Here is a 25,847-nt window from a genome sequence, read left to right as displayed (position 1 = left end):
AGACTTTTCTTTCCAAAAGTCAGTCAGATGCAGTGACCAGCATGATCTAAATGCAAATGGAAGAGAAGAAGAGACCAAGAAACCTATCGGCCGGCCAGGGGTCAAAAGCTCGAAAGCCCATGATTTCACCCCTAAAGTACAGGTGCTTAAATTTATGTGCAGCAGTACCAGCTCCAATAATGCAGTAGTAACAGCAACCAAAAGCAACTGGAAAGGGACCCAACAGTACAAAACAGAGCTCGTGAATGATGGCATGACAATCATAATCATGTTGGTCCAGCACTCACCGATTACACAAACAGTGTGATGATTAGGAGCTGTTGAGCTCTCATTATACTTTGTGGGGGCTGTTTCATTTTAGTACAAGTGATTGGCCCCAATGGGCCATGCATGCCAAAGCTGCTAGCCTGCTACAACACACTCCACCCAAACCTATCAACCTTTTCAAGATGGCTGCTGACCCTAGCTCTACTTTTGTCCCCTGAATCACTGAAAAAGTTTTTTCTTTCAGTTCCATCTTCTCTTTTGATTAGTAAGCAAGTGAAAGGGTTAGTCTACCATGGTGATAAAACACATGATATGTCACTACTGTTTTATTTTGATCGAATGGAACCGTTAAGAATCTTACAAAGAAAAATGGAACTGATAAAACAAAAGCCATGGAGATTAGTTTACTTTCCTCAGTTTATCTAGCAAAATGATTTCAGAGTACATTCTGAGTATATGCTGTGATAAATGGCTTCACATCACATGATATCTTGCCAAAATTGACTTGCATGACAGGACAGGATAGAACAAGAGCATCAAATTTCAATTAACTGGAAAGTCACATAAACAAGTGCCCCAGGACATGAATCTTCAACAGTGCAACCTCTTGCAAAAGTGGGCAAAGGTCTTTAATCCGCAAAAGACTAAATCATTCCTGTTCGCCATGACCAAAAACATCATCCAATCTCGCAAAGTTGAGGACAATAAAATAAAAAAAGAAATCTCATCTCGGTTATTTAGGATCATGCCTTCTCCTCCACAGAAATTCTCCTACAAATGCCATTCCTTATTTAGCTAGCGCAAGTTGTCCACTGCTTCATCAAAAAGCATTTCCCGGTACCGGCACTCGTTGCTGCAGAATGCTTTATCACCTCTGAAGAAAGAAAATAACCAATTATGTCATAGATCAATGCTAATGGTCCAACTGCTGAAGTATTAGAAGCCAGAGCTTCTTTGGGGCAATTGCTGTTCATGTTACGTCTTTGCACAAATAAAACTACTCAGATCGAGAAGATAGCATCTTAAACCGTGAAGCTAAAAGTTTTTAAGCACATCTCCAAGCTAGGGTTATCACTTCAATCCATGGACCATGCAGAAAGCAAGGAAACCAAGAACAAGACATGGGACAGACCCCCTAGCCGTCCTATCGAAGCAAAGTGAGTATAATCTTTTGGCATCGAGGCTGTCAAACTAGCAACTAAGATGCCAAAACTTTTGTTTTGTGATGATAGCTGGTCATGGTCAGGACTCAGGAGTTGTAGCACAAATACTACCACGGCTTGGGACCTGGACCTGGTTTAGCATCTAGCAACATCAATGGGTGCAAATAATTTAGTCCCCAGCCCCAGGAAATTGTTAAGATAATCCCCGGCATTAGGATAATGAACTCCTTTCGCATAGTTTTCTATGTGAAAGCAATGTGGAATCAGAACATCTCCCTCAGGAAGAACTATTTTTGTTCCCAGTAAACAAGGCCTACTAAGAGCTCCATCACAAAAAAGGCCTGTTAACTATTAAGAGCTTAAAATAATTAAAGAAGAATCAAATCCATTCACAAAGATCAGCCAAGACTTACATAATCTTGATGAAGTGTACTGCAGATGCATAATATATGCCAACAATCTGTGAATTGGTGATTACATGAACTTGAAATGATGGAAGCCATGTCCATGCATGTCAAATGACAGAAAATAAAAATTGAGAACATCTCAGTACAAAAGGAAAAACAATCTCAATTTTTTAAGTTGGTATCATGATATCATTTAAAGCATGGTGTGATTGTGTCACTGGATTATGTTCTCCAATCAACTCTGGATCTGTCACATACTATTTGTTATCATGCAATCAGCAGTTCAGGAATTATATTCTGCTCCATGATGCCACTACAGAGTTTTGTGTTAATGGTGCTATTTCAATATCTGCAGTGTGTTATTGTTGCTGTTCCAAAGTTCACATCTAGCAGATTATGATCTCAAAATTGAAGTCCAAACTTCAGATCATCTTAGCTTACAGTTAGTATGGATAGACCATTCATGCATATAATCACGTATAAGCAAGCATCAGAAATAACCACACTAATCACCAAAATATATGCACTTCTGATCTATTATATGCAGTGTCTAAAAATAGCATTAACTTGGTATAAGAAAATTAGCATTCCTGCGAGCAATTAAGGAGATCCGCATAGATGAAGCATTACAACAGAGCAACAGAAAAAAAAAAAAGGGAACTCACCGATAGATGAAGATATCATTGGCATGTCCAAGTTGTTTGTGGCATGCATGGCAGAAGCTCAAAAACCGGTTCCCTGGCGCCGCGGCACCATCGGCGGCGGCGATGCCCGCTCCCTTGTCCATCTTCTCCACGAGCACATCCCCACTGCTCTCGACTATGCAGTCATCGAAGATGTGCATGGTCCTCGGGTTGGGGCCGCGAGAGATGACGCAAGTGTAGTCCTCCGACATGGCCATTTCCCCGGGGGCGACGCCGCCGGCGAACACCCGCGCGGTAGGAGAGTTCACCACCTCGGGCAAGAACCTCCTGGCCGGCGACAGGACGGCCAGCTGCGCGTCACGGTTCTTGACGCCGAACTCTATCGGGGAGGACACAAGCTCCACCGCCCTGCCCGAAGGGACCTGGATTCTGAGCTGCGACCCGAACACCACCTTGCCGCCCCCGGCCTTGGTGTCCCTGTGCTCCCGGAGCACGTCGGCGAGGCCTGCGCTGGCCGTCTCCGGAGCAGCTATCTCCATGTGAGCCTTCTTGAGGCTTCTCTCCGACAAGAACGGGGGCAGCGCGGAGCAGCAGAACTGCTTGGTCTCGAGAATGGAGGTGGGGCTCATGGAGGAGGATGGCCCCTCGGTACAGTCCAAGAACCCGGCCTGGGGGGACGCCATGAACGGCCTCGGGGAAGGAAACGCAGGAGGCGTCGCAGCAGAGGAAGAAGAAGGATTCCTCTGCCTCGAAGATTGGGCTGTGGCGAGGGGCTCAGGCTGAGGCACGAGACCTCCGCCTCCTCCTCCTCCTCCTCCTCCTCCTCCTCCTTGCTTGGCACCAACTGCTCTTCTCGATCTGTTGCGCAGCATCGCCTCGGAATCCCTGTGAGTGATGTGTGCAGGCCATTACTAATCATGAAAAAGATGGCAACTTCTGCGTAAGCTTTTGTTGTGTAGCTTTAAAGAATAATCAGAGACGGCGCAGAGGCCAAAAGCTCACCAGAAAGCAACGTCCTTGGATGGATCAAAACTGGAACTATAATGGCTGCTGCTTCCAACACATTTACCTCAGTTTAGATTTGATCAGGAACCACAATTTTGTTCTTTAATTACTCGGTCTCCTCCCAGTAAATTAAGCAAGAAAACCACTCAGCAAACCAAACGGTGACAGGTTCTGAGCAAGGAATGGGAAGGCGGACAACGAGGAAAAAAACAATAAGAAAATCACACAAAAAACTCGACCAAAAAGGAGTCGAAATTTCACCGGAAACCGCTCGCATGAACACGCCCCCCGGCCCCGGATCGAAAAACTTGGCAGCAGAAAACCGCCAGAAAGAGGTCGCCTTTAGGCTTGATTTGCGGTTCGTGAGTAGTGGGTTTGTGTATTTATACAAGTGGGAAGCGTGGAGTTTTCTGATCCATTACTCCAGGGGAAATGGGAAGAAATGTTCCTGTGATTGTGATGTTCTCTTCCTCTTCTCTCTTGTTGCTTCCGCTCCTCCCACGGGGGAAGGGGAATGGGAGGAGAAGAGGAGGGCCTTATTTAAAAAGAAGTGTCGTGCACACCGTGAGAGAGGGACCTGTGCCTTAGTTCAGATAAGTAATAATTGAGCGTCATTTTCGTTTAATTCATTTTTCATCTGAACAAGTGCTATTCGTAAATTGAAGTGATCTTTGATGATGGGAGTGCAATGTCTTAACTAATACCGCTGAGTTAATTGCAGTCACGCTAGTGATCATGACTGCTACCTTTTGCACGATAAGTGAGACTTTGTAGAATTTTAGTAAGTACTAGTGCTCATAAATTTCCTACGGAGGTTGTTTCGTATGACTCAGCGGTATTAATTTCAAATGAAATTTTTCACTAATTCATACCTCTTGAAAACTTGTCTAGGGATCGTATAATCTAAGCCACTTCGGAATGCGGACCAAGATAAACATATGATCAAAATGTTACGGAGTACTTCCTCCATCCAGGTTCTCCCTTTATTTCAAAATACACCTCATATAGATTTGTGCACTTGGACCAAGGCATTCTCGTTTCTAGTGCCTGGCCAGTTATATTGGTTAATAATAAATGGATGTGAGTAGTTATTGGCCGAATGCGGGTACCAAGAGAAAAATGAGGTGTATTGTGGAATAAATGAGAAAAATTTATACACATTATATCATGGAATAGAGGGAGTATGTAAGGATTACGCAGAATTTTATATCAAACTTTGACCAACAATTGTATAAAGAATATTTAGTGCATGTATATAAAAGTTATACTATTGGAAAGTGTTTCTCTACGAATATAACAATATTATTTTTGTGGACAATAATATCATATTATTAATATAGTTTTTGGTCAAAATTTGACATAAAATTCCGCATGAGACTTACAAACCCGGCCGGAGGGAGTATGACTTTTTAAATACTACTTCTTCCGATCCACGATAAGTTTCTCAGGTTTAGTACAATTATGTACAAACTTTGTACTAAATCTGAGACGTTTATTATGGATCGGAGGAAGTACTCACTTTGTTTCAGGATATATGTGTAAACAATCTTTATGAAAAAATAAACAAAGAAACATATCATTGCTTGCCTTTTTCTCACATTCCCAATACAGTTAATTTTATCATTCATCTAATCCCTCTCTCCCCTCCATTTTTTCTCTTATCTACCTTAACTCAAAATAGGAATGGCAACATTAAAATCATTTGCCTAGACAAAGTAAACATAATTAATTATAAAGTGATTAATCACGCTTTAGAGGCTAGATGTGCAGATAGTTCGAGAAAAAGTTGTTGGGTTGCACGCACAGATATAGGCCCTGTCTGGTTAAGCCAAAACGTACCTATTAGGTGTTTTTAGTTTTGGCCTTTTGCCTTTTGTTTATACCATCATCTAACAATAGCCGAAAGCAAAGCTAAAATATATAAATAGGTGTTTTTTGGCTTTATAAGCCAAAGCAAAAAAAATCACAAATAAAGCATAGCCAGCAACCGGGCCACAGTGTTGCCTGGGCATAACAAATAATTCACTCATAGGATAAAGACCAAGTCAACAAAGAGTCTACATCCCGGGAGAGTTCCGTCTCTTCATAGCTCGATTTGGTCTCGGGAAGGTACCCTCTAAGAGAACTTGGTCGGGCCTCGAGAAGGTACTCTACAATGTATCTCTATCGGGTATCGAAGGCTAGTTCATTTTCTTTGATACCTCAGTCGGGTCTCAAAAAGGTTTCATCTATGGAACCTCGATTTGAGTCCCAAGGGGTCAAGAGTTGTAGAGCTTTGTGTCCTCTTCTCGACACTCTCATGACACATGAGCCCCGAGTGGGCGAAAGTCGTAGAGCTTTGTGTCCATAGAAAGAGGGAAGCAGCAAGGAGGCATGTACGTCATGTATATCAAGAAAGATTCGTGCGGCCGTCACGGATTGCATCTTTACAAGCACTGGCGGATCCAGGTTCTGAATATTGGGTGGGACAAACACACTGCGGTTCGATTTTTTTCCTAATTTTTTTGATAATTTCTAGTAATAAAAAGAGATCTCAAAGGTTATTGGGTGGGACACGCCCCACCCGAACACCCAACTGGGTACACCCCTGTTTACAAGTGTAAAATAATTTTCTCAAAAGAGTAAAAAAAATAAAAGTGAAGTCCATCTTCTCTAAACTACTCCCAGTTCCAAAATTTCAAGGCCCCGAGAGGTTTATCTTGAAGTTATAGGGTTCGGCACACTTGTGAAAACGGAGCATGACTTTTTTCTTTGAGTAAATTTTAGAATAGCACATTTTTCGCGTCTAGATTTTTTACAGAACCTCAGTTATCGCTAATTGTCTCAAAAAACCAGCAGTCTTCAAACGGACTTCCTCACAAAAATCCAAATCTACCCGCATGTCAAGTGACCCATATTAATAGCATGTGTGTGTCTAGGTTTTCACTGAATCCAAATTTCAGAAAACCACACATTTTGTGTCTATGTTTTCATAGACCACAGTTGTGCCCCGCATGTCAGGTCTGCCACGATAGTCAAAAACTTTGTCACATAGCTTTAATCTACCAGATTTGGGTTAACCGAGAACATCCGTTCACAAAGTGATGCTTCTCTGGGCAATAAGTAACACTGATTCTGTGAAAACTTTGCAAAAAAAAAAAAGTACTTTTCTGATTAGTATTATTTTCTCTTTTCGTTTTAATCTTCCGCTCCCCACAGGTGAGTGAGGCATGGTAATGGTTTGGTTTTAAACGGTTTTAATGGGTCGGGTTCTTAAATGGATTTTCTTTGGGCGGGAAGGAATGGGTTATGTTCACAAACGGTTTGTTTTGGTGCGGTTCTTAGGAGAACTCGGTTTGGTTCGGTTCGATCTGGGGGGCAAATGGTTCGTTTCAATCCATGGGTTCCAACGGGTTCAATCCATGGGTTCTAAACGGGCTGTGCATTGTCTACTCCCCAAGCTCCCTCTCTCCCCGATTCCTCTCTGACACCCAAATCCCAATCTCTCTCAGCTGACTGAATCGCGCCGCCGGCGACGTTGGCTGGCCAAGCTGTTGGAAATATGCCCTAGAGGCAATAATAAATTTGTTATTATCATATTTCATTGTTCTTGATAAATGTTTATTGTCCATGCTATAATTGTATTGATTGGAAACTCAAATACATGTGTGTGGATAAATAAACAAATACCGTGTCCCTAATACGCCTCTACTAGATTAGCTCGTTGATTAAAGATGGTTAAGGTTTCCTAACCATAGACATGTGTTGTCATTTAATAACGAGGTCATATCATTAGGAGAATGATGTGATGGATAGACCCAAACCTAAACATAGCTTTTGATCGTGTCACTTAAGTTTAAGTTGCTTATGTTTTATTATGTCAAGTATCATTTCCTTAGACCATGAGATCATGCCACTCTCTAGTACCGGAAGAATACTTTGTGGGCATCAACCGTCATCTCGTAACTGGATGATCATAAAGGTGTTTTTCAGGTATCTCAGAAGGTGCTTGTTGGGTTGTATGGATCAAGACTGGGATTTGTCACTCCTTGTGACGGAGAGATATCTCTGGGCCCTCTCAGTAATATAACATCCTAATGAGCTTGCAAGCATGCGACTAATGTGTTTAGTCGCAGGGGTATTATATTACGGAACGAGTAAAGAGAACTTGCCGGTAACGAGATTAAACTAGGTATGGCGATACCGACGATCAAATCTCGGGCAAGTAATATATCGCGAGACAAAGAGAATTGGATACTGGATTAATTGAATCCTCGACATAGTGGTTCAACCGATGAGATCTTCGTGGAATATGTGGGAACCATTATGGACATCCAGGTCCCGCTATTGGTTATTGATATTTGATCATATCCACATGTTCTCGAACCCGTAGGGTCACACACTTAACGTTTCATGTTGCTTGGGTTAGATGAGATAAATGATGATGATATCGAATTATGATTCGGAGTCTTGGATGAGATCCTAGACGTAACGAGGAGCTCCGGAATGTTCCGGAGATAAAGATTTATATATGGAAAGTTGTTTTCAGGTTCCGGAAAGTTCGGAATATTTTCCGGTTTTGACCGGGAAGCTTCTAGAAGGTTCCGGAGGGATCCGGAGGTTTCCACCTTGAGGCCCACCTATCCCTGGGCTACATGGGCTTGTGAGGGAGTACCCTGGCCTTAATGGGCCAAGGGGCTGCCCCCCACAAGGCCCATGCGGCCAGCCCACCCTAGGGCTAAAGGGTAACTTGGGGGGGGAGGAAACCCTATTAGGGTTTCCCTCCCCTAGCCGCCAGCCCCCTTTTGGAAAAAGGGGGGCAGATCTGGCCAGCCACCCCCTCCCCTACCCCTATATAAATAGAGGGGGGGTGGCAAGGGGGAGGATACACCAAGCCTTCAGTTGGATCTCTCTCCCCTGAGCCCTCCTCTCCTCCTCTTCTCACGTGCACGGCGTAGCCCTGCCCGTGGGGATATTCACCATAGTCACCACGCCGTCGTGCTGCCGGGATCTCATCTACCTCTCCCTCTCGCTTGCTGGATCAAGGAAAGGAAGAGACGACGTGAAGCTGAACGTGTGGATACCAAGGAGGTGCTGTCCGTTCGGCACTGAGATTAATCTCATTGAAAGTTCCACTACACCAACAACGATCTCGTGATCGTAACGCTTAGCGGTCTACGAGGGTATGGTGTTCATGATCCCTCTCGTTGCATACATCTAGTATATATATTCTTGGGTTTTCTTCCGCACTTCTCGTAGGAAATTTTTTGTTTCCTATGCAACGAACCCAACACAAGCCCCCGTGGAAGGCGGGCTTCCCCCGCGGGACGTAGACGGCGGCAGAAGGCGGCGGGGCGAGCGCCACCACGGCGAGGAGGAGGAGGAAGGCGATGAGATCTCATGGCCTCATGGCGGGGCGAGCGCCACTGCGGCGAGGAGGAGGAGGAAGGCGGCGGAAGGCTGCTTGCTTGCTTGCTGCCGACTAAGGCTCGCTCCGCCGGCCGTTGGTCCACCACACGCAATCCGGCAGGGGAAGAGAGAAGGGGGAAATGGAGATTGGGATTTGGGGGTCTGGGAATGGTTTGAAATCCATATGAAAGCAAATGGTCTGGTTTGGTGTGGACTGAAAAAGCCACGTGGTTTGAACTGGTTTGGTTTACGAGGGATGCTAAATGGTTTGGCTTGGACCGGTGATGGGAAGTTCCGTACGATGGCTTAGTCTGGTTATGGTGCAGATTACAGACCATTACCAGGCGTGACGACAGGCCACGGTTTTTGACTGTTGCTCGCGCTCGGCGCGGCGCGGCTGATCTCCATGTCGGGTGTAAACGAGACAGCGCAGGGGCGAAGCATGCAGACGCTCTTTTATAACTCGGGCCTACAGTGCAGGCACCACGCAGCCCAGTTTGCAGAATCTTACCAAGGGGTGATGAGCCCACACGCGCTGCAGCGCCGCGTGTTTCCCCTAAACCCCAAGTCCCCCAAGGCCCCGAGCCCCTCTCTCACGCCCTCCAAATTAACCCGCCTTTCACTGATGCATCCGCCCCACCAGGAACCCCGGTCCCATGTCTCCAGTCATCACAAAGAAGAAGGTAAACAAACCGCCCCAGGTTGCGGACTTATCACTATAGCGCCCGCACACCGAGGCTATCCGGTGAAAACTGAAAAGCCGCATACCACGGATGAGGCTTCACCTACGGCGTTCTCGTTGGTAGAACGTTGTGTTTGGTGTTTTGGGCCCGGGCAGGGAGTGTTGGAGTGAATACGACGCCGGGGGCACAGGTTCCGGGGCGAACAGTGGATAATTATGCGTCCGGGAGAGGGCAAATGAATGCAGCCTGTCCCCGGGACAGGGTGAAGCTATAGCCCTTGCGTGAGCCCATGTTCCATAGACTACGGGCATGTTTGGTTGCTATCCTGGACTCCATATGCCTGACTGGGAGCCTTCCTGAGAGCTGCCTGTGTGTTGTTAATTGCGTGCCTGAAAAGCTCCCTGGTTCAGGCCACCGAAATCGAGCGCCTGAGTCCGGCTTCCTATCAAGCAAGCGTGCCTGAGCCCCTACCATCAGACGACGTCGTGATCTGCACAGCCGGGGACCAAAACAACCAAGCGATTTCTCCGCGGTGACAACAACGATTGCATGCCCCTGCTTCCACCTCCAAGTTCTGTCCTCGTTGTCGTCGCTGCAAACGAGAAAAAAAACCGATACCATGCGGCCGCTGGCTCTGACCATGACGGTAACTTCAGCCTGCGGCCCCTTTCGCTTCTTGCATAGATGCATCCATCGCTTTCTTCTTGGATGCCATGGCCGCTGCAGCTGAATTGCTAGTGGAGCGGTGCCCCATGATCAATTGGAGTTTTGCACTTATAGGATCCGTCCGCATGATTGATTTGTGTGCTCGTGGTTAGTTCCACATGTTGGGGCTGCAATTGAAGAGTTGTGCTTGTTAATTTTACAAAGAGAACGAGATTAGATGGGTGATTCCAAGATTTTTTGTTAGGTGAATCGTGGAATTGAAATCGTTCTGTGAAAGGAAAAGGGGTTGAGCAAAACGTATTTCTCTTCTTTACGTTTTCTCGATGTTGAATGTTTAATACTCAGTTTACGTTTTTCCTCAGCCATAGGCTCCCAACTAAACAACTAATTTTGCTCATGTCCTGCTAGGCTCAGATTATCTAACTCTCGAGCTACTTCCAGACAACATATTTCGTCAGGCATGTTGGCCAGGCAGCGACCAAACAGGCTCTACGTTTGTGTACTGTGCACTGCCCTGGACTAGGCCGTGGTCCATACACCATAGACCACACCTTGCTAAATTTTCGTTTTGTAAACAAGGACCCTTGCACTAGTATTAAGGTCATCCACCTTGCTATTCTTTGGCCATCTCGCGTTTCTCATGGTCTCATGGCTCAAGATTCTCAGTGTTTCTTTAGGAGCATTCTCAGTGCATGTTTCCCTGAGTCAAAGATTTGTTTTAAAAGAAGATTCAGTGTTCCCGTTGGAGATTAAAGATAGATTGGGCACCAATAATGTACTTGTCCTTATAGTAGCATTGGGGCTATACCCACCTAGCAATTATACAGGGGCAACAGTACGTTTCTCTTGGAGGCTGTATTTATTAGTAACAAGCTTCAATGCACCAATTATTTACATTTCTCTGTTAGAGAATGACACTGACAGGTCCGTGGACTGAACTACTCTTGATTCTCCTAATCTCCTTTCTCTCCCTAATAAAAAACCAACGTATTACTGGGACATTGAGATATGCAGTTCAGCAGTATCCCATGATTATTCTGCAGCGGTGCAGCTAATAGTATAGTAGCAAAAAGAAAGTCCACAGTGCTTGATCAATTGCATTGGTATAGCTAGCCTAGAGCAGTGTTGTTGGCATTATAAATCATACATAATAATGTTTTCATGAATGCTGCGAGTAGAACAATTTACAGACATTATGCACTAGCTAATTGGAAAAGTTCACATGCTTTTTGTTGCCAAAAGAATGAAAGATGACCCCAACTCATATGCTGTGAAGATGCCAATTGGTCTGTTCTGGCCTGCTCTACTTAATTTGTCACATTGGCACTTTTTCCCCATCTGTGCATGTTACCGACTGTGGGGCTTACTACACAACCAAATTTATCAGAATGTTTATTGAACAAGAGAATGATCCTAGTACTATCATATTGGGCACAACTTCCACTTAGTGCCTTGATTTCTTTTTGCTTTTTTTTCTTGGAAAAGTGCCTTCATTTCAACTTCATAATGACAGAGCTGAATTTTCTTATGCATGCAAAGTGACAAAGTCCTAAGATAGGCCATGGTGTTAGAAGTGTGAGGACTGAGGATTTAGTTTCAGCAATTTTCAACATCATTCAAGCCCAAGATATTAGAGCTCGGCAAGATTGAACACAAAAATTTTGTAGCAAATAAAAAGTTGATATAACGCTGCTGGTCTATAGCCTTAACATGCAAGATTTTTCTGGTGGGAGCAGAAAGGGTATGGCACCATACAGTGACTAACACCAAGGGCTGTCTTATCTAGTGTTTTTGCTTAGTGCTTTAGTGTAGGCCCAAGGACAAAAGCTAGGTCAAGTGGATTAGGATCAATGGGCAGTACTGATGTCTAAATGCCAACAAAAAGTCATGAACCTAAAAGTAAACAAGCGAGCATCACATGATCGAGTGATAGAGGCAACCGCACACAGTAATCCTCAAGCTATTACTCGGCTATAAACAAACCTATCGCAACAATCCACTTTATGCTATTAAAATGCCATGAGAAATGTAAATTTGACTGAAGGTGATGTTGCACGGTGTAAAAAATTCTTAGACAAAGCAAGTTCCCCTAGCTAAATCCTCTTGATTCACTGTGAAGATGTATATATGCATATTGTATTACCGTTGAGTGGTAAATATGTCCGCATGCAGTGTTAAAGTATACATGATAAAGATGCATGCCAATATGGGCTCCATGGTGTTAAGCCATTAAGTCAAAGATAGAGACACGATGTCACCACCTGACCCACAAATCGATCATCTGAGCACCCAGGCAGCAGTAAATTTAAACTCACTCATTTAATTTATCATGATGTCATGTTTTGATTAGACTACATAGAAATGACTGTTGATATATTTAAATTGTCCTTGTCACTGCCAACAGTGTTTAATTCCTAATTAATATAAATTCACTATTTTTTAATATAAATTTTCCTAATCAGTGTGTACATGGTAATCCCCTCGATGATATCATCTCACTCCCTGAATTGATATAGCAGATGACACTACCATTTCTCGCTGCCAAATAGTATTGGTATTGTTCCTTTAACTTTTAGTAATGACACTTGGCTTGACGTTGGCAAACAAAAAATGACTTAAATGATCAGGCCTGACTACATACTATTACAACACATCTGGGCTCCCATCATATGGACCTGGAATTCTAAAATTCATTTTAGATTAATTTCAAGAACCAGCATGTTTGGCTTCCATAGAATTGGATGGAGGGGTAACAGCAAATTTTAATATATTAATATAAATTGTGAAAGTCTGAACTTAAACTTGAGACCTTTGGCTCTGATATCATGTCAAGCTTCATTCGCTAGCCAACGCAACCAAATGACTGATCTAATGAAAGGGCTAGGCAATTCATTTATACACTTCAACAAATTTAGATGAAATGAAAACATTATTATTAGCAAGAACTTTTAAATTTCTCTCTCTATACATATATACTTGCCATAATTACCTCATGAAGTGAACAAAACTCTATCGTATCTATTCTCACCTCCGATGAAATTTCTCTCTCTCTCTCTCTATTATATACTTCCATAGACACATAACTGCATGCATGCCTGCATATTGGTGTGGACTTAATCAATTAAAGGGTCCCACGATCCCATGAATTAATTCCAAATAGAAAATATAATACAGGCCATAATTAACCCAGGAGGTGAACAAAACTCTGTAGTATTCTCACCTCCGATGAAACTTCTCTGTATATATACTTCTCTATAGACACATAAGTACATGGATGCATGCATTTTGGTAGACTTAATAAATTAAAGGGTCCCATGGATCCCATCAATAAATTAACCAGTTAACCTAAACTCTTGAGTGAATAACTGCTGAGAAAAGAAGACATATAACCAACTCACTGCTGGCCTCATACAAGCTGATATCACTGATTCGTCTTGGAGAAAGCCAAACAATGCGTTCCTGAGATTGTTCTGAAGCTGATGAATTATAACTGTCTATTGGGGTTCTTCTGAAGCGCCTTCTCTGTGCGGCCATGCATGTCCAGCGTCGGGTATGACACGCGTACGCAGGCCATGCATGTCTCTGATATCTGCAGTGCAGAAGCTTAGCATTAGCTATACTTTCAGCCAAGCCATGGGCCATGCAGATTTTTTCTTCATTTCTGTTATGGCAACTTGGCAAGAAAGAAAAGAGAACTCCTTTTAATTGCTTTCTTGGTTGTGCAGCAACTCCTGATGTAACTGGACCAGTTTATTGAATTGAAACAATATACTAGTAGTAGATTATTGGAGAGAAGGCAGGCTAGACCTGGATCACGGTGGTACATCAGCTAACAGTAGCTGCACTGAAACCACGCATGCAATTGCTTCTGCAAAGTCTTTGCCCGGCAGACTCGTCAGCCAGATGCATGCAGGATTCCATGAACACTTCGGCACCCAATTGGCAATTGCGGGGCACTGCAGTAAAATTGAACTGCCGGTCAGGAGACAACTTGAGAAATATTTACTTATTTATTTATTTACTTTTGACGCAACTTGAAGCAGATATCACATCACCGGCCCAAGAATGGCATGCCACCATTCAACAAAGCACCGATGCACTTTGAAAAATGGGGAAAGATTCCCTTCTTCAGGGTTGGCATAGTGTCTAGTCAGTATGAAGAAGTTTGTGCAACACAGCTTTGTATATGGTCTACTGCATCTGAGTGAACCCAGTGGCAAAATTCTAGAAGTCTCGTCTCTAAGCTTACAGTCTAAGGAGTCATGATCACAGGCCCAAATAATCATACTCGCTAAACAAGTAGTGATGAATTGGATAGATGCAAGTTGCAGGCATCATTGTTCATATCAACTTAAGTTAACTGAAACCATCAAGGGGTTACTTTTACTACAGTAGACAAACAGATGAATGACATCATGAGGGTGACAGGTGCTCATGAAGGAGAAGCAAGAGGACAAGGATTGGTCACTTTACATGACCTCACTTCACCCACTACATTTATTGGGATTTGCAGGTCACGCCCATTTCCTTTTGGCTCCCTTTCCAGGATTCAGAGCACTTGCATGGTTGCATGCCTCTTTCTCCATGATCTTTGTGAAGGTGTCTGTTGTACCAAAGGCATGCTCCACCCTATGTACTCTCGTAGCACAAATTCTTCCTCGTTTTATACTCCCTACGTTGGAAATATATTTTTTTGGAAGATCGTATCTTCTGAGCTTGTTTAGCACTAGAGTTGGTGCCCAGTTCCCTAGCCTGCCTTAGCATTTGCAAGAATGACAAAAGTATCATTTGGACATATTACACCTCAAACTGTATTTAGTGGCGACATTTTTTTTCCAAGAAAACACAAAGCTTGCGTCTCGTTTCATTAATAGAAAAGAAGAGTTATACACAAGTCTCAGAAGATATGCACACCCTTAATTAGATACATCGTGACCCACTAGGACTCCAAGGTCGACGGAAGGATCTCTCGGAGGCCCTTAGCTGGTTAGCCCCTGGCCCAAAGCCGAGCCTCCTCCTTGATGGTGGCAAACAGACCTACCAAATCCGGGCGCCCGTTCTCGAAGATGATCGTGTTATGTTGCTTCCAAATCCACCAAGCGAAAAGGAAGATCACTGTTGCAGTGCCCTTTCGGGCCGCAATGGGAGTCGAAAGGGAGGCCGACCGCCACCTGTCCACAAACTCCGTCCCCGTCGATGAAGGTTGTGCGAGAATTTTACACCATGCGTTTTTTCTATCAAGTTGTAACCGGAAGCAAGCTCATGAAGCTTTTTTAGTTGATATGACGATGAAGCAGTGTACATTTTTATTATTAGCTCACACCACCACGGTGTCCCAGGTCATGAGCATGATTGGTTGTTGGAAACGCAAAATTACAAAATCGCACTACACATATACACTAAAAAAAGTTCAGATAATGCGAAGCTATATAGTCGTAGCTAAAAAACGTACATATAGAAAAGTAGAATTAACTAATCACACGAAACCTAGAAGTACAAAAGTATCAAAATATTTTACTCCCTCTTTACTAAATCCGCGACAAGTAATTCTGACCGGAGGGAGTATCTTTTATGTGGTTTTAGATCGTAGCCAATAGTTTTAAGTTCACAACATATTGGTTGATCAATGTTTTATCGAACTAATTGGTTGTTTGAGGTGATATTAATTGTGTATCTGGAATTAAAGTCCAGATCACATGCGAGACGATGGTCCTTACCTAAGGTGACTGATTGTGCATGGTATATTAAATTGCATATGTTCACAAAAACAAAGTTCGCAAGCTGAATTAACCAATCACTTGAATGCACCGATAGGTCAGGTGTACTCCAAGCTATATTAGTAGATAATATTTTTGTTGAAACCAATATGTGAGATTGCAATTTTATGTGATTATGCTATTGATACTTGTATTTAAGCTTAGATCGTGAGCTAGTAGTTTGGTTTTAGACTTTGTAGCGATATTTGATTAGTAAATGCTTTTTCATTTGCTATCTAGCTAGCCGCTCATATACGATATTAATTAGTAGTCAAAGATAAATTTAGGATCATGTGTTGGTATGTGTAACTATAGTTCTTTTAATTTCCGTTAATTATGTTACAAAATATAGATTCTAGTGAACTGAATGAGTTTACTACTTCATATTCCCATGATTGATGAAAAAAAAGTTGTCATGACTTACATATTTATCGGCTAATGCAGTATGTTGTGTTTGACACCCCATCAGATAAACCCACCTCATTAAATCTTACCATCAAATATAAGATCTAAATATCTAATTAATTCAGATGATGTGGATTAGCGTGAAGCCTCTTCTCGGTACATCTCATATTGCTTTTAGTATATAATGAATACAAAGATATATGTCACATGAACAGTGTTCAGCATAAAATTATTTTGCAGTTTGCGCAGATGAACAAAGTTCTTGGGAGGAGTGTTTACCCTGCATATATTTTTCCTTTTCCCGAAAAAAGAAAACGACTTCTTCAGTTCAACGGGGCCTAGCTTACGTTGAGCCCACCTTCTGACCTTCCCAACTCTATCCTCATTGAAGCCCACGACATCATGACCTCTACATAGGGCCGTCAGTCATGGGCGGATGGGCCACACATTCCTATATCGTGATTCGTGAATTTAATACAGTACCTGGTAAGAGCCTCCAAATCTCCGATGCTAATGGTTTTGAGAAGGAGATCTGTGGAAATGAGACATGCAGTCTTGCATTGCCAGATTCCCTTGGTAAAAAGTTTCTCTTCTTTTGAGAACTTGTTTAAACTCGAGAGTAGGAAATAGTATTTTCTTGGAAAAAATCTTGAGAAAATCCTAGCCGGAAAAAATAAATATGAATGCGTACCTCTTTCTGTCTTGCGTACCTCTTGCTATCGTAAGTTCCTGCATTCTTCGCCAGTCTCTTGACCTCTTGTAAAGACATAATAAGTGTCATTCTAGCACATCTGTAGATTGAAATGTCGGAGTTCGGCAAGAGCAAGAGCACGTGGGGGCTGCATGTAGATCAGGGATTCTCAGCATTAAAAAAAATGTGGCGCACGTTGCCACCACAAAGATGAAAGCAGCTGAGATTTGCCACTGCTCGTGTACGCATACCCATGCCCCGAAATCAGTCCCGACGGGGAGGATTAGGGGGTGGTCGTGAACTGGGTTTCAAATACCGGGACGCATGGTGAGGGGTAAAGCTAAACTGTTTTTTATTTACATTGGCAAATCTTCAATTGCAACGGGAAAGTGGCAAATCTTCTTTCGGATGCATACAAGGCACCAAACCGAAACCGAGGATATCTGTTAGTATCAGACTAGATATATCATAAGAGATCATCTGCTTGGTTGTGGTGCCTTACCCTTTTGTAACTCCATGTGCCCTATCATTGGCATGTGCCTGGAACTATGGAAGGATGGATACGGTTAAACCGACTCAACTAAAGAAATAGAGAGAGATGATAACATAGCAGATAAACAAATGGGGAACTGATAAGAAACTTATCTCTGATCAGATGGAGAATGTGCAGGGCAGGTAAAGAGCATGTTCTGTACTTCCAACTTGTGATGATTAGGAGACCAAAGTCAAATTAGTCATGGTGCCTAAACCCCCTGAAATGACATAATGAATTTATTAGCCATGACATGGGTGATCATGTGAATGCGGTGTGTATTATTTATCAGTTGATGTCTGCACTGTAAGGTAGAGGAGATGATGCTATATTTTTCAAAAAATATTTCACTTTTCAACAGAAGTGCAGTTGCCAGCTACAGTACCTTAATCCGTTAGCAAATGAAAACCCCCTCATAACACCCCAGATGATGCTCATAAATGTGCAGTCTCTCCTACGCCTGTGCGAGGATAGGAATCACTGTTATCATGTGAGCTGTGGCCACCACATTCATAACTTCGTATCAAAGTGGAGCAGCGCTTTTCTGAAGGGCCTGGAAATCTTATGACCCGTCTGTCACCACAGTAATAGCATCAATGTATCCACAAAAGAAGACACAAAAGAGGAGACAGTGCCCATGAAGATGATGAAGAGTTTTCATGTATCTCATGACAAAAGTATCTGTAGCTCCTATAAGCTCCATACCAGCCCACGGTTTGGCGAGAAACCGCCCGTTCTCTTCACTTGGTTGGCTCACATGGAAACATATGCATTACGACAGAGTGCTAAACCATGCAAAATGTCTTCTTGTTCCTGAGATGGAGATGTATGTGGCCTGTTAGAGTGAGCACGTACAGCCACTACATTCCACATGTATCCAGTTGCGTAGGACAAGTTTGGTGCATCCGCACACATCACATGGCTTCAGTTCATCAGGGCGTAATTGCAGCCCCCTCCTGGTGGGGCCATGTTGCCATGCATGACTCGTCTCGGGATGCAGACCTGCAGAGAAGGCAGGCATCAGGCATGGCTGTGTGTCTGATCTTGTCTTCTGCAGCTGATCCATTGGTCCCAGAAGGAATTATTCATCCCCTTTGTAAGTGGAGAATGAAACAGTCCAGGGACGAACATTAGCAAGTGGCCATGAAAATTGGATAATATATAGGAGTATGTATATAGAGAGGTGTGGTTAAGTGATGTGGTATCGGATGACTGAAATGCAACCACCAATAGCCATGGTCTGTTTGTCATTGTGTCTTCGTCATTCTACTCCCCTTTTGAACAATAGAAAAAGGATATTGAAAATGGCAACATTTACTGAAATGGTGGAGGTTTGTTGTACAAGATGATGCAAAGTATTTTGACAATACAAAAGATGTCAATTTTTATTTTCTCCTATTTCTTGTACTCCCTCCGATCCACTTTGTACTAAATCCCGGACACTTATTATGGATCAGAGGGAGTATGAACAAATCCCCTCTACCATGTACTTCAGCCACCTAATTTTGACACAAGCAGGTAAAAACTTTTACTCATAAAAATACCCACTAATAGTTTGACTAAGCCATAAGACTAGAAGTTAAATATATGTTCCTCTATGTTAATTGCAAAAGAAGGCATCCAACTGTTAGCACCTTTCAAGCACTGACCTTCTAGATTTTCAAACATAGCTCCTAACCATTGGTTTCAAATTGATGATTAGAGTCAGACTGAGCCATCTAGCATAGGCTTTTGACCTTGTTATCCTAGGCCCTCAAATAAAAAATAATTAAGCCTTTTTAGCTTGACTCGTTGGCTTCAATTCACTTTACTTTTAAAATTTTACTTTTGTTACTTAAATGTAGAAACAGAAGAAGCTCATGAAAAAATAGAACAATAATTTAGCACCAACCAAATGCTTCAGCATTCAGAGAGCGGCAGCATGTGCTGCTACTGATACTCCCTATGATTTTCTGCTCAACCACAGATTAACGTGCCAACCAATTTACCTTTATCTAGATTGATTTACACACATCGACAAGTTACTTAAAAGTAAAACAAAATGTACTACCAATACTACAGCGAAAGGTACCAAGTACCAACTACTGGGGGGGTGAGCCTAGCTCACTTGGTTGGGGGAGTGGGTGTACAATCACAACACCTGAGTTCAGATCCTCTCGGATGCGAATTTAGGTTCCTATTATATTGTAGGGGTCTCCCTAACAGTTTCCTATCAAAAAAAAAGTACCAACTACTAGGCAGTAATGGATAATAGAACTGATGTAGTCTTGTAGTACTAGTGTAGTTGACATGGAAATTACTCCCTCCATTTCGTCAAAATAAAATAAAATTACTAACTCCATTTCATAATGTTAGGCATATTAGGTGTAAGACAAAGCTTTGATAAAAATTACTTCACCGGTATGTGGTTTATACAACATGAAATTGTTATCACTATTTTTTTAAACTACTTAATATAAGTATGGTTTTATACCATATAACCTATGCATTTTTTTGAGGGAAATGCTTGGTGAAACCTATGTATTAACGCTGTAATTCTTGGTGAGATGCTTGTTTTAACGAAACCTAATACCCAAGCTTTGACCTAGAGCTAGTTCCATAAAAATCTTTATGGAATGGAGGGAGTACTTGAATGGTATCTAGGGTTTGGAGGTGGAGGGATTATACGGTAGTATCCCAGCAATGATCTATCCCTTATATTATGGAACGGGGGATATATAGTCTTGTTTGGCTCTCAGTTCTATTACTGGCCTAGACCCCTTAACCTGAATTCGAGTAAGCATGTACATATTCAAGTTCAGGAAAATAAAAGTGTGAGCGAGTGTAAACTTGGTAGAAAATGAGCTCTAGGTATGGATAGACCTCACTAGGACTCAACTTTCTCCAGAGAGTTTACTCTTGGTACTTGTGTAATCTTCTTGGAAACGAACATGAAACATTATTAACTTGTATTCTACTAGGACTCAACTCTCTCCAGACAGTTTACACTTGTGCCCTATCAGAAAAATTAATGATTATTTTATAGATGATGTCTGCAATTGAGTAGCATCACGCGCATGGGCCTGAATAGCATATGGAACGAAAAGGACTAGGAAATTTATGACACCCCAAATTAAAATTGACGTGGAACTACTTGCATGCTGCACTATGTGTCTATAATGAGCATCGTCCTGGGGAGCGAAATCATTACATGGTATAGATGAGCCTACTTATGGCCAATATAAAATGCAGACCTAAATTCTAGTTGTCAACCAAATTACAAAAAGAAGAAGCACCATGTGCTCATAAGAACATTTAAATGCAAGACAACGACAGATGTTTGGTATGGCTTCCTGACTAATGGATTATGTTCACATCAAAATCTAATGGAGTATGCACTAACCAAAATGTTGTTAAATTTTTTAAAGCGACATAACATGAATATGAAGATTACTGTTGCACTGTCAAGCGTCCTGATAGGTTAACAAACATGTAGTTTGTTTAGTTAATAAGTTGTTAGCCGATAAAAAGGGACAGATAGTATGGAAGTAGCGAAAGACTTCTTCCAGCTAGCAACACGGCCATTAAGCATAAATACGAAATTTGATGACTGAATTTGTGAACAGGCCAACTGGAATTAAAAGAATGAAGGGGTCCAGTAATCCAGTGATCGCCTTTCAATAAGAAAATCCTCTATGTAGCCTTCATGATATTTTTAGGTCTCTAAAAAGTTACTACCTATTTGGAATATCAGTTGCTTCAAACACAAACTTTAGCGGTACCAACACAAACAGTTAAAGCAATCATAGTCAATATTTTGTATCATGTAATCATGACTCCATAATATAATAACCAATTCAACTTCATCTGAAAAATTATTCACCTCCAAGCAAAGATTCCATGGGCCAGTCTAAATCGTGGGAAACATTTTCCATCATTCAAGAGAAGAGGTATCAACTGACTAAAGTTAGGCATTAACTTTTTCAAATAGAATTACACTAAAACAGCGACAAGAATTTAGAAACGGAGGGAGTACCATATAATCCCTCACCATTGGATTTTATCTTGCAAAATACTTCCAGAATCTATATGTTTTAGTTATTTTTGGTACAATATTATGATAAATAGATTTGCATTTTTTAAATGTTGCATCAGAGCTTAAAATATCGAAAATTACTTCTACTGTTTACGGAGTATGTGTGCTCCCTCGAGGACATGCAACTCATAACTATGCTAGGTATAACTCAGACTGTTTCAAGAACCAACTGTGAATCAACCTATCTCTTATAAAGGAAGAACAAACATGGCCAGTATCGGTTGACAAGAACATCTAGGTTAAATAGTCTCTCCTTTTCAGTTAGGGACAGTGATCTGCTATGATTCTACAGCACATTGAGTTTACGGAGTGCCTTGTGTTGGCGCATTAACCTAATCTGGTAGCAGGGTGAGATGTCCTCATTCTGACAGCTGGTTGGCTCATGTTACCAGAAACATAATAGTCTTGCTGAAACATTGTAGAAATCCATACCTACAGGATACTCGAGAAGACTGAAACTTGACAAAGAACCAACTCCTTTTAACCTGCAAAAAATGTACAGGTGGCAAGAGTAGATTGATTAGCACAAAAAAGCATGCCCTTTCTCAAAACTCAGCAAAGGGACAAATTTTGCATTTCTGTGTGGGAGGGAAGAGGCCCCCAAAATTCCCACAGCACCAGCAACCCTTTCTAGCCACCAACTGATGCCAGAGTTTTTAAATGCCAGGAAAAGGCCAGCAAATGAGGCTCACCCAACTAACTCTGTCTCAGATCTCTCACCTCAGAACATGCACCAATGCCTTCCAATCATAAATACCCTCCATCCCTCCCTCCCCACCCCTTGCCCTCACAACCATAATAACATCCCTACAAATAGCCTCCAAGAAACCAAGGCCAACACAGAGCAATAGAAGAAATGGAGATAGAGTCAGTCAAGTGTGAGTGCTGTGGCCTGAGGGAGGACTGCACCCAGGATTACATTGCCAGTGTGAGAGCAAGCTTCTATGGCCAATGGCTGTGCGGGCTGTGCTGTGAGGCTGTGAGGGACGAGGCTAGCAGGAAGAAGACTCATCCAGGCGTGGAGGAAGCTGTGAGGGCGCACATGGCATTCTGCAGGATGTTCAAGTCGAACCCCGCCGTCCGAGTGGCTGATGGCATGCGCCAGATGCTCCGGAGGCGGTCTGGCGACTTATCGAAGCCAGACTCCTCCAAGAAGTACAGCACTGCGCAAGTTGGAGACGATTCATCCGTGTCACTATATTGAGAAGTACGCCATCCTATGGCTTGTAGACTGTCTAGTGCTCTTCTGAGGCTTAAATCTCTTGTTCCTTTTGTCAGTTTTGGTGTATGTTCTATCATGGAAAGAATTTTGAATGTACATAAGTATAAGATTTCTTGAAAATAGGTGCTAGTATTGTTTGGCTTTGAAATGGCGCTGCCTTCTTTTTAGTTTCAGTGTTGCCCTCTTTCTATGTTCAGAAAAGCAATCATGCTAATATACACTCAGATAAACTAATTGGTTTCTTGTTGCAACCTAACAAAGACAGGGAGGAGGTTAGCATGTGCAAGCAACATTGTTCACACCTAAGGTCATACTACTCGCTGTGTCTGAATTGACTTGCGATGGAGACGCTGCACCAAAGAATCAAGGTATCTATGTACCGGTATTACCCAAACCTGGTGGCTGCAGTTGCATCACTATACTGTGCTCACCAGTGCTGCATTTGGATCACCGTTTTTCCATTCCAACGTTCACATTATTGGGATAACTGGCTAAAGTACGTGTACTTTGATAACGAAATCGTAGCAGTGTGATATATCAGATTAGTGTATGGACCAACTAGGACAGATTGAAGATAATTTGAAGACACTAAATCTTCACTCAGATCACGACCACTATCAGTTCAACAGTCCTTCAGACAAGGACAGACCATGAAGACGTCTATGCATTTCAAAGCGAGACTTTACAATTTACAGTTTACACCACCGTACCATGCTTACAATGAAAACTGCGACAATGTCATATACCTCCATTCCTAAATGAAAGATGTTGGTAACTAGTGGTTAAACTGAAAAGCTACTTAAGTGACTGTGATAGCGATATCAGTTCAATTCATGACCCAAGATCTGCGAATATTGGATACTGTAGAAAACTAGGCACCTTATCGTTGACTGTTATCTGGATGCACAGAAACAGTTTGGTTTTTTATCTCTCTATTTTGCCAAAGACCTCATCCGCACAACAGGCACAGAACTGTTGCCAAAAGATTTGCTTATGTGTATGCATAGTGTCTAAGACAACATACCAAGGAGACTTAACCTGTCAGTTTATGACCAGTGCTTTTCATAGTCAGACTGTTATACTTTCCCCGCACAAAAAAGAAGAAGCAATCACATTACTATTGAAAATCACATCTGCGTAGTACTAACTTCTAATTTTGGAGCACGGCTTAAGCATGCTAATCATGCTTTAATGATTGAATCCATCCTTGTACCACGGTTCCAGAAAAATGACATAAAACAGCTGCAGGACATGCACACTAGCTGCTTTTACAGGTCTTAATTCAGACAGTTGCCGTCGATACAGTTACCGCATAAACTATGACAGTGGTGCATCAGTGGCGTCCAAGAAGCGAGACACACGGGCAAGTGGCGGTGCCAGACCAGCAACCCTGTGATGTCATTCCTTCCAGAACTTCATGCTCGTACGATTTTCTTGATAAATGACTAAAAAAAGTCAAGGGAGTTTTTGGAAAGCTTCCTCGATTTATTTATTTTTTGACATCACAGCTTACACATGGAGCCGCCACTGACTCCGGCATATGTGAGACGCATTTCGAGATGATATTTTTTTTCTATACGATCAGGAAAGGGACATATCGACATGGCAGGGACACTAGCTGGAGGGCCCAGCTGCAAAGAGGAAAATAAATACCAGACATGAAGAAACACACACCTGTGCGTCTGCCCGCGCAAACCGTCGAGCACCTGGCGTGCGTGATCCCCGCCCGCATGCGTCCCTCCATGCGGTCACACCATTTCAAGCCGCCTCCATCCAGTCATTGATCCCAGGACAGCGAATCTACATTTATCCATAGCTGGCAAATTAGAATCATGGCGGCGTTTGTGGATGCCGATGGAGCGACCGACACTCAGCCGTCCGCAAATTCCACCCACGAGAAAAAAAGAAGAAGATGAGACAGCAGTAAAGAGGAGGGGATAATTGCGAGAGCACTATGACGTCAAAGGATTGCAGAGGAGGAAGCATCAAGCATCGCCATGCGAAGGGCGGCTGGCAAGCGGTTGCCATCGCACTCGAGTGCGCAGTTGGTATGGATGGAGTGATCAGTGAGCATTATCTAACGCGGATCAGATGCAGAGTAAATTACCTCGGGGGCTCCCCCCGCTGTTCACGGCGCCACCCCCACACTGCCAGGACCAAGGGATGATAACAATGTGCACGTTGAAGGTGAACAGATGGGATGACTCGGAAATGATAGCAAGGAGTTGGCCCGGCTAGGAACGGGATGAGATAACAGCCCTTCTTCCATTGCTTGCTTGTTTCGAGAGGCATGCATGATTTGGGTTTTCATCGATTGAGCATGGTCTTCAGAGATAAGGACGTGGGATTGGGACACTGTCGTCCATGTTGGCACAAAAGTTGCTCGTATTAGTCCTAGTTCAATGGTCCGTGTACATCACACAGAAGCTGATCATGTTGCTCAAGCTCTTGGTTTTCTTTGAGCAAAAAATAAAATAAAATTCAGAGAGGGATGTTAGTCTCCATATTGTTTTCATTCTTCTCACAATGAATTAATCGTAATAAATTTGGGGTGTCAACAGTGAAAAAATGGGCAGCATATAGACAGAAATAATGACAAGCAAATCAATACAACAGCATTATATAGTAAACCATAACAATAGCAGCATGCAGCATTTAAGGACTGGAGTTTCGATCAGCACTACTAAGTAAGAATTACATCACAAATATTAAATTCTCCGGTGTCCTCATACAGAAGCAATAAATAAAAAGTTCAACAAATCATGCAGCTATGCCAGCATCCACCAGCCAATCCACAAAGCAAAAGGCCATTGGTTCGATCGACAATAAGCTAAAGTCAAATTAATAACCAAACGAGCATACTCACGAGTCTCACCGGCTCTGCTCGTTAGGCTCTTTAGTGTTAACGAGTTTCAGGACGTGCTCTACCCTATTCGTTAGCCT

The 25,847-nt window shown here is 42.6% G+C and overlaps 2 protein-coding genes and 1 long non-coding RNA gene across 15 annotated transcripts; 1 reads left to right on the top strand and 2 right to left on the bottom strand.

Annotated features, from left to right (window-relative positions):
• Positions 1 to 648: 648 nt before the first annotated feature.
• Positions 649 to 4,016, bottom strand: LOC100838840 (protein MARD1). Of its 3 annotated transcripts, none has more exons than XM_014897597.2 (4): positions 3,484 to 4,016; positions 2,503 to 3,366; positions 1,017 to 1,141; positions 649 to 922 (listed from the first exon to the last, which is right to left on the bottom strand). In XM_014897597.2, exons 2-3 carry the CDS (start codon positions 3,351 to 3,353, stop codon positions 1,063 to 1,065), a joined length of 930 nt encoding a protein of 309 aa, XP_014753083.1. In that variant the 5' UTR covers positions 3,354 to 3,366; positions 3,484 to 4,016; the 3' UTR covers positions 649 to 922; positions 1,017 to 1,062. The 3 variants fall into 3 exon arrangements, with proteins under 3 accessions (XP_014753083.1, XP_010231752.1, XP_003559606.1); XM_010233450.3 differs by having other exon boundaries at positions 667 to 1,141; positions 3,484 to 3,657; positions 3,748 to 4,015; XM_003559558.4 differs by having other exon boundaries at positions 667 to 1,141; positions 3,484 to 4,015.
• Positions 4,017 to 13,186: 9,170 nt separating this feature from the next.
• LOC106866569 lies at positions 13,187 to 25,373 on the bottom strand. Of its 11 annotated transcripts, none has more exons than XR_002961847.1 (7): positions 24,579 to 25,368; positions 22,115 to 22,167; positions 17,993 to 18,609; positions 17,076 to 17,827; positions 14,031 to 14,179; positions 13,622 to 13,812; positions 13,187 to 13,318 (listed from the first exon to the last, which is right to left on the bottom strand). It is a non-coding gene; the product is annotated as an uncharacterized LOC106866569 (long non-coding RNA). The 11 variants fall into 11 exon arrangements; XR_002961852.1 differs by lacking the exon at positions 13,187 to 13,318 and having other exon boundaries at positions 13,337 to 13,812; positions 17,076 to 17,476; positions 17,578 to 17,827; positions 24,579 to 25,372; XR_002961854.1 differs by lacking the exon at positions 13,187 to 13,318 and having other exon boundaries at positions 13,337 to 13,812; positions 17,076 to 17,473; positions 17,578 to 17,827; positions 24,579 to 25,372.
• Positions 22,379 to 23,077, top strand: LOC100843122. Its single transcript, XM_003561434.4, has one exon. The coding sequence runs from the start codon at positions 22,539 to 22,541 to the stop codon at positions 22,884 to 22,886; it is 348 nt and encodes a 115-aa protein (XP_003561482.1). The 5' UTR covers positions 22,379 to 22,538; the 3' UTR covers positions 22,887 to 23,077.
• Positions 25,374 to 25,847: the final 474 nt, after the last annotated feature.

Source organism: Brachypodium distachyon, chromosome 1 (assembly GCF_000005505.3).
Source record: "Brachypodium distachyon strain Bd21 chromosome 1, Brachypodium_distachyon_v3.0, whole genome shotgun sequence".
NCBI classification, from domain to species: Eukaryota; Viridiplantae; Streptophyta; class Magnoliopsida; order Poales; family Poaceae; genus Brachypodium; species Brachypodium distachyon.
Note: the sequence above shows the minus strand (reverse complement) of the source record. Positions and strands in the feature narration are given on the sequence as shown.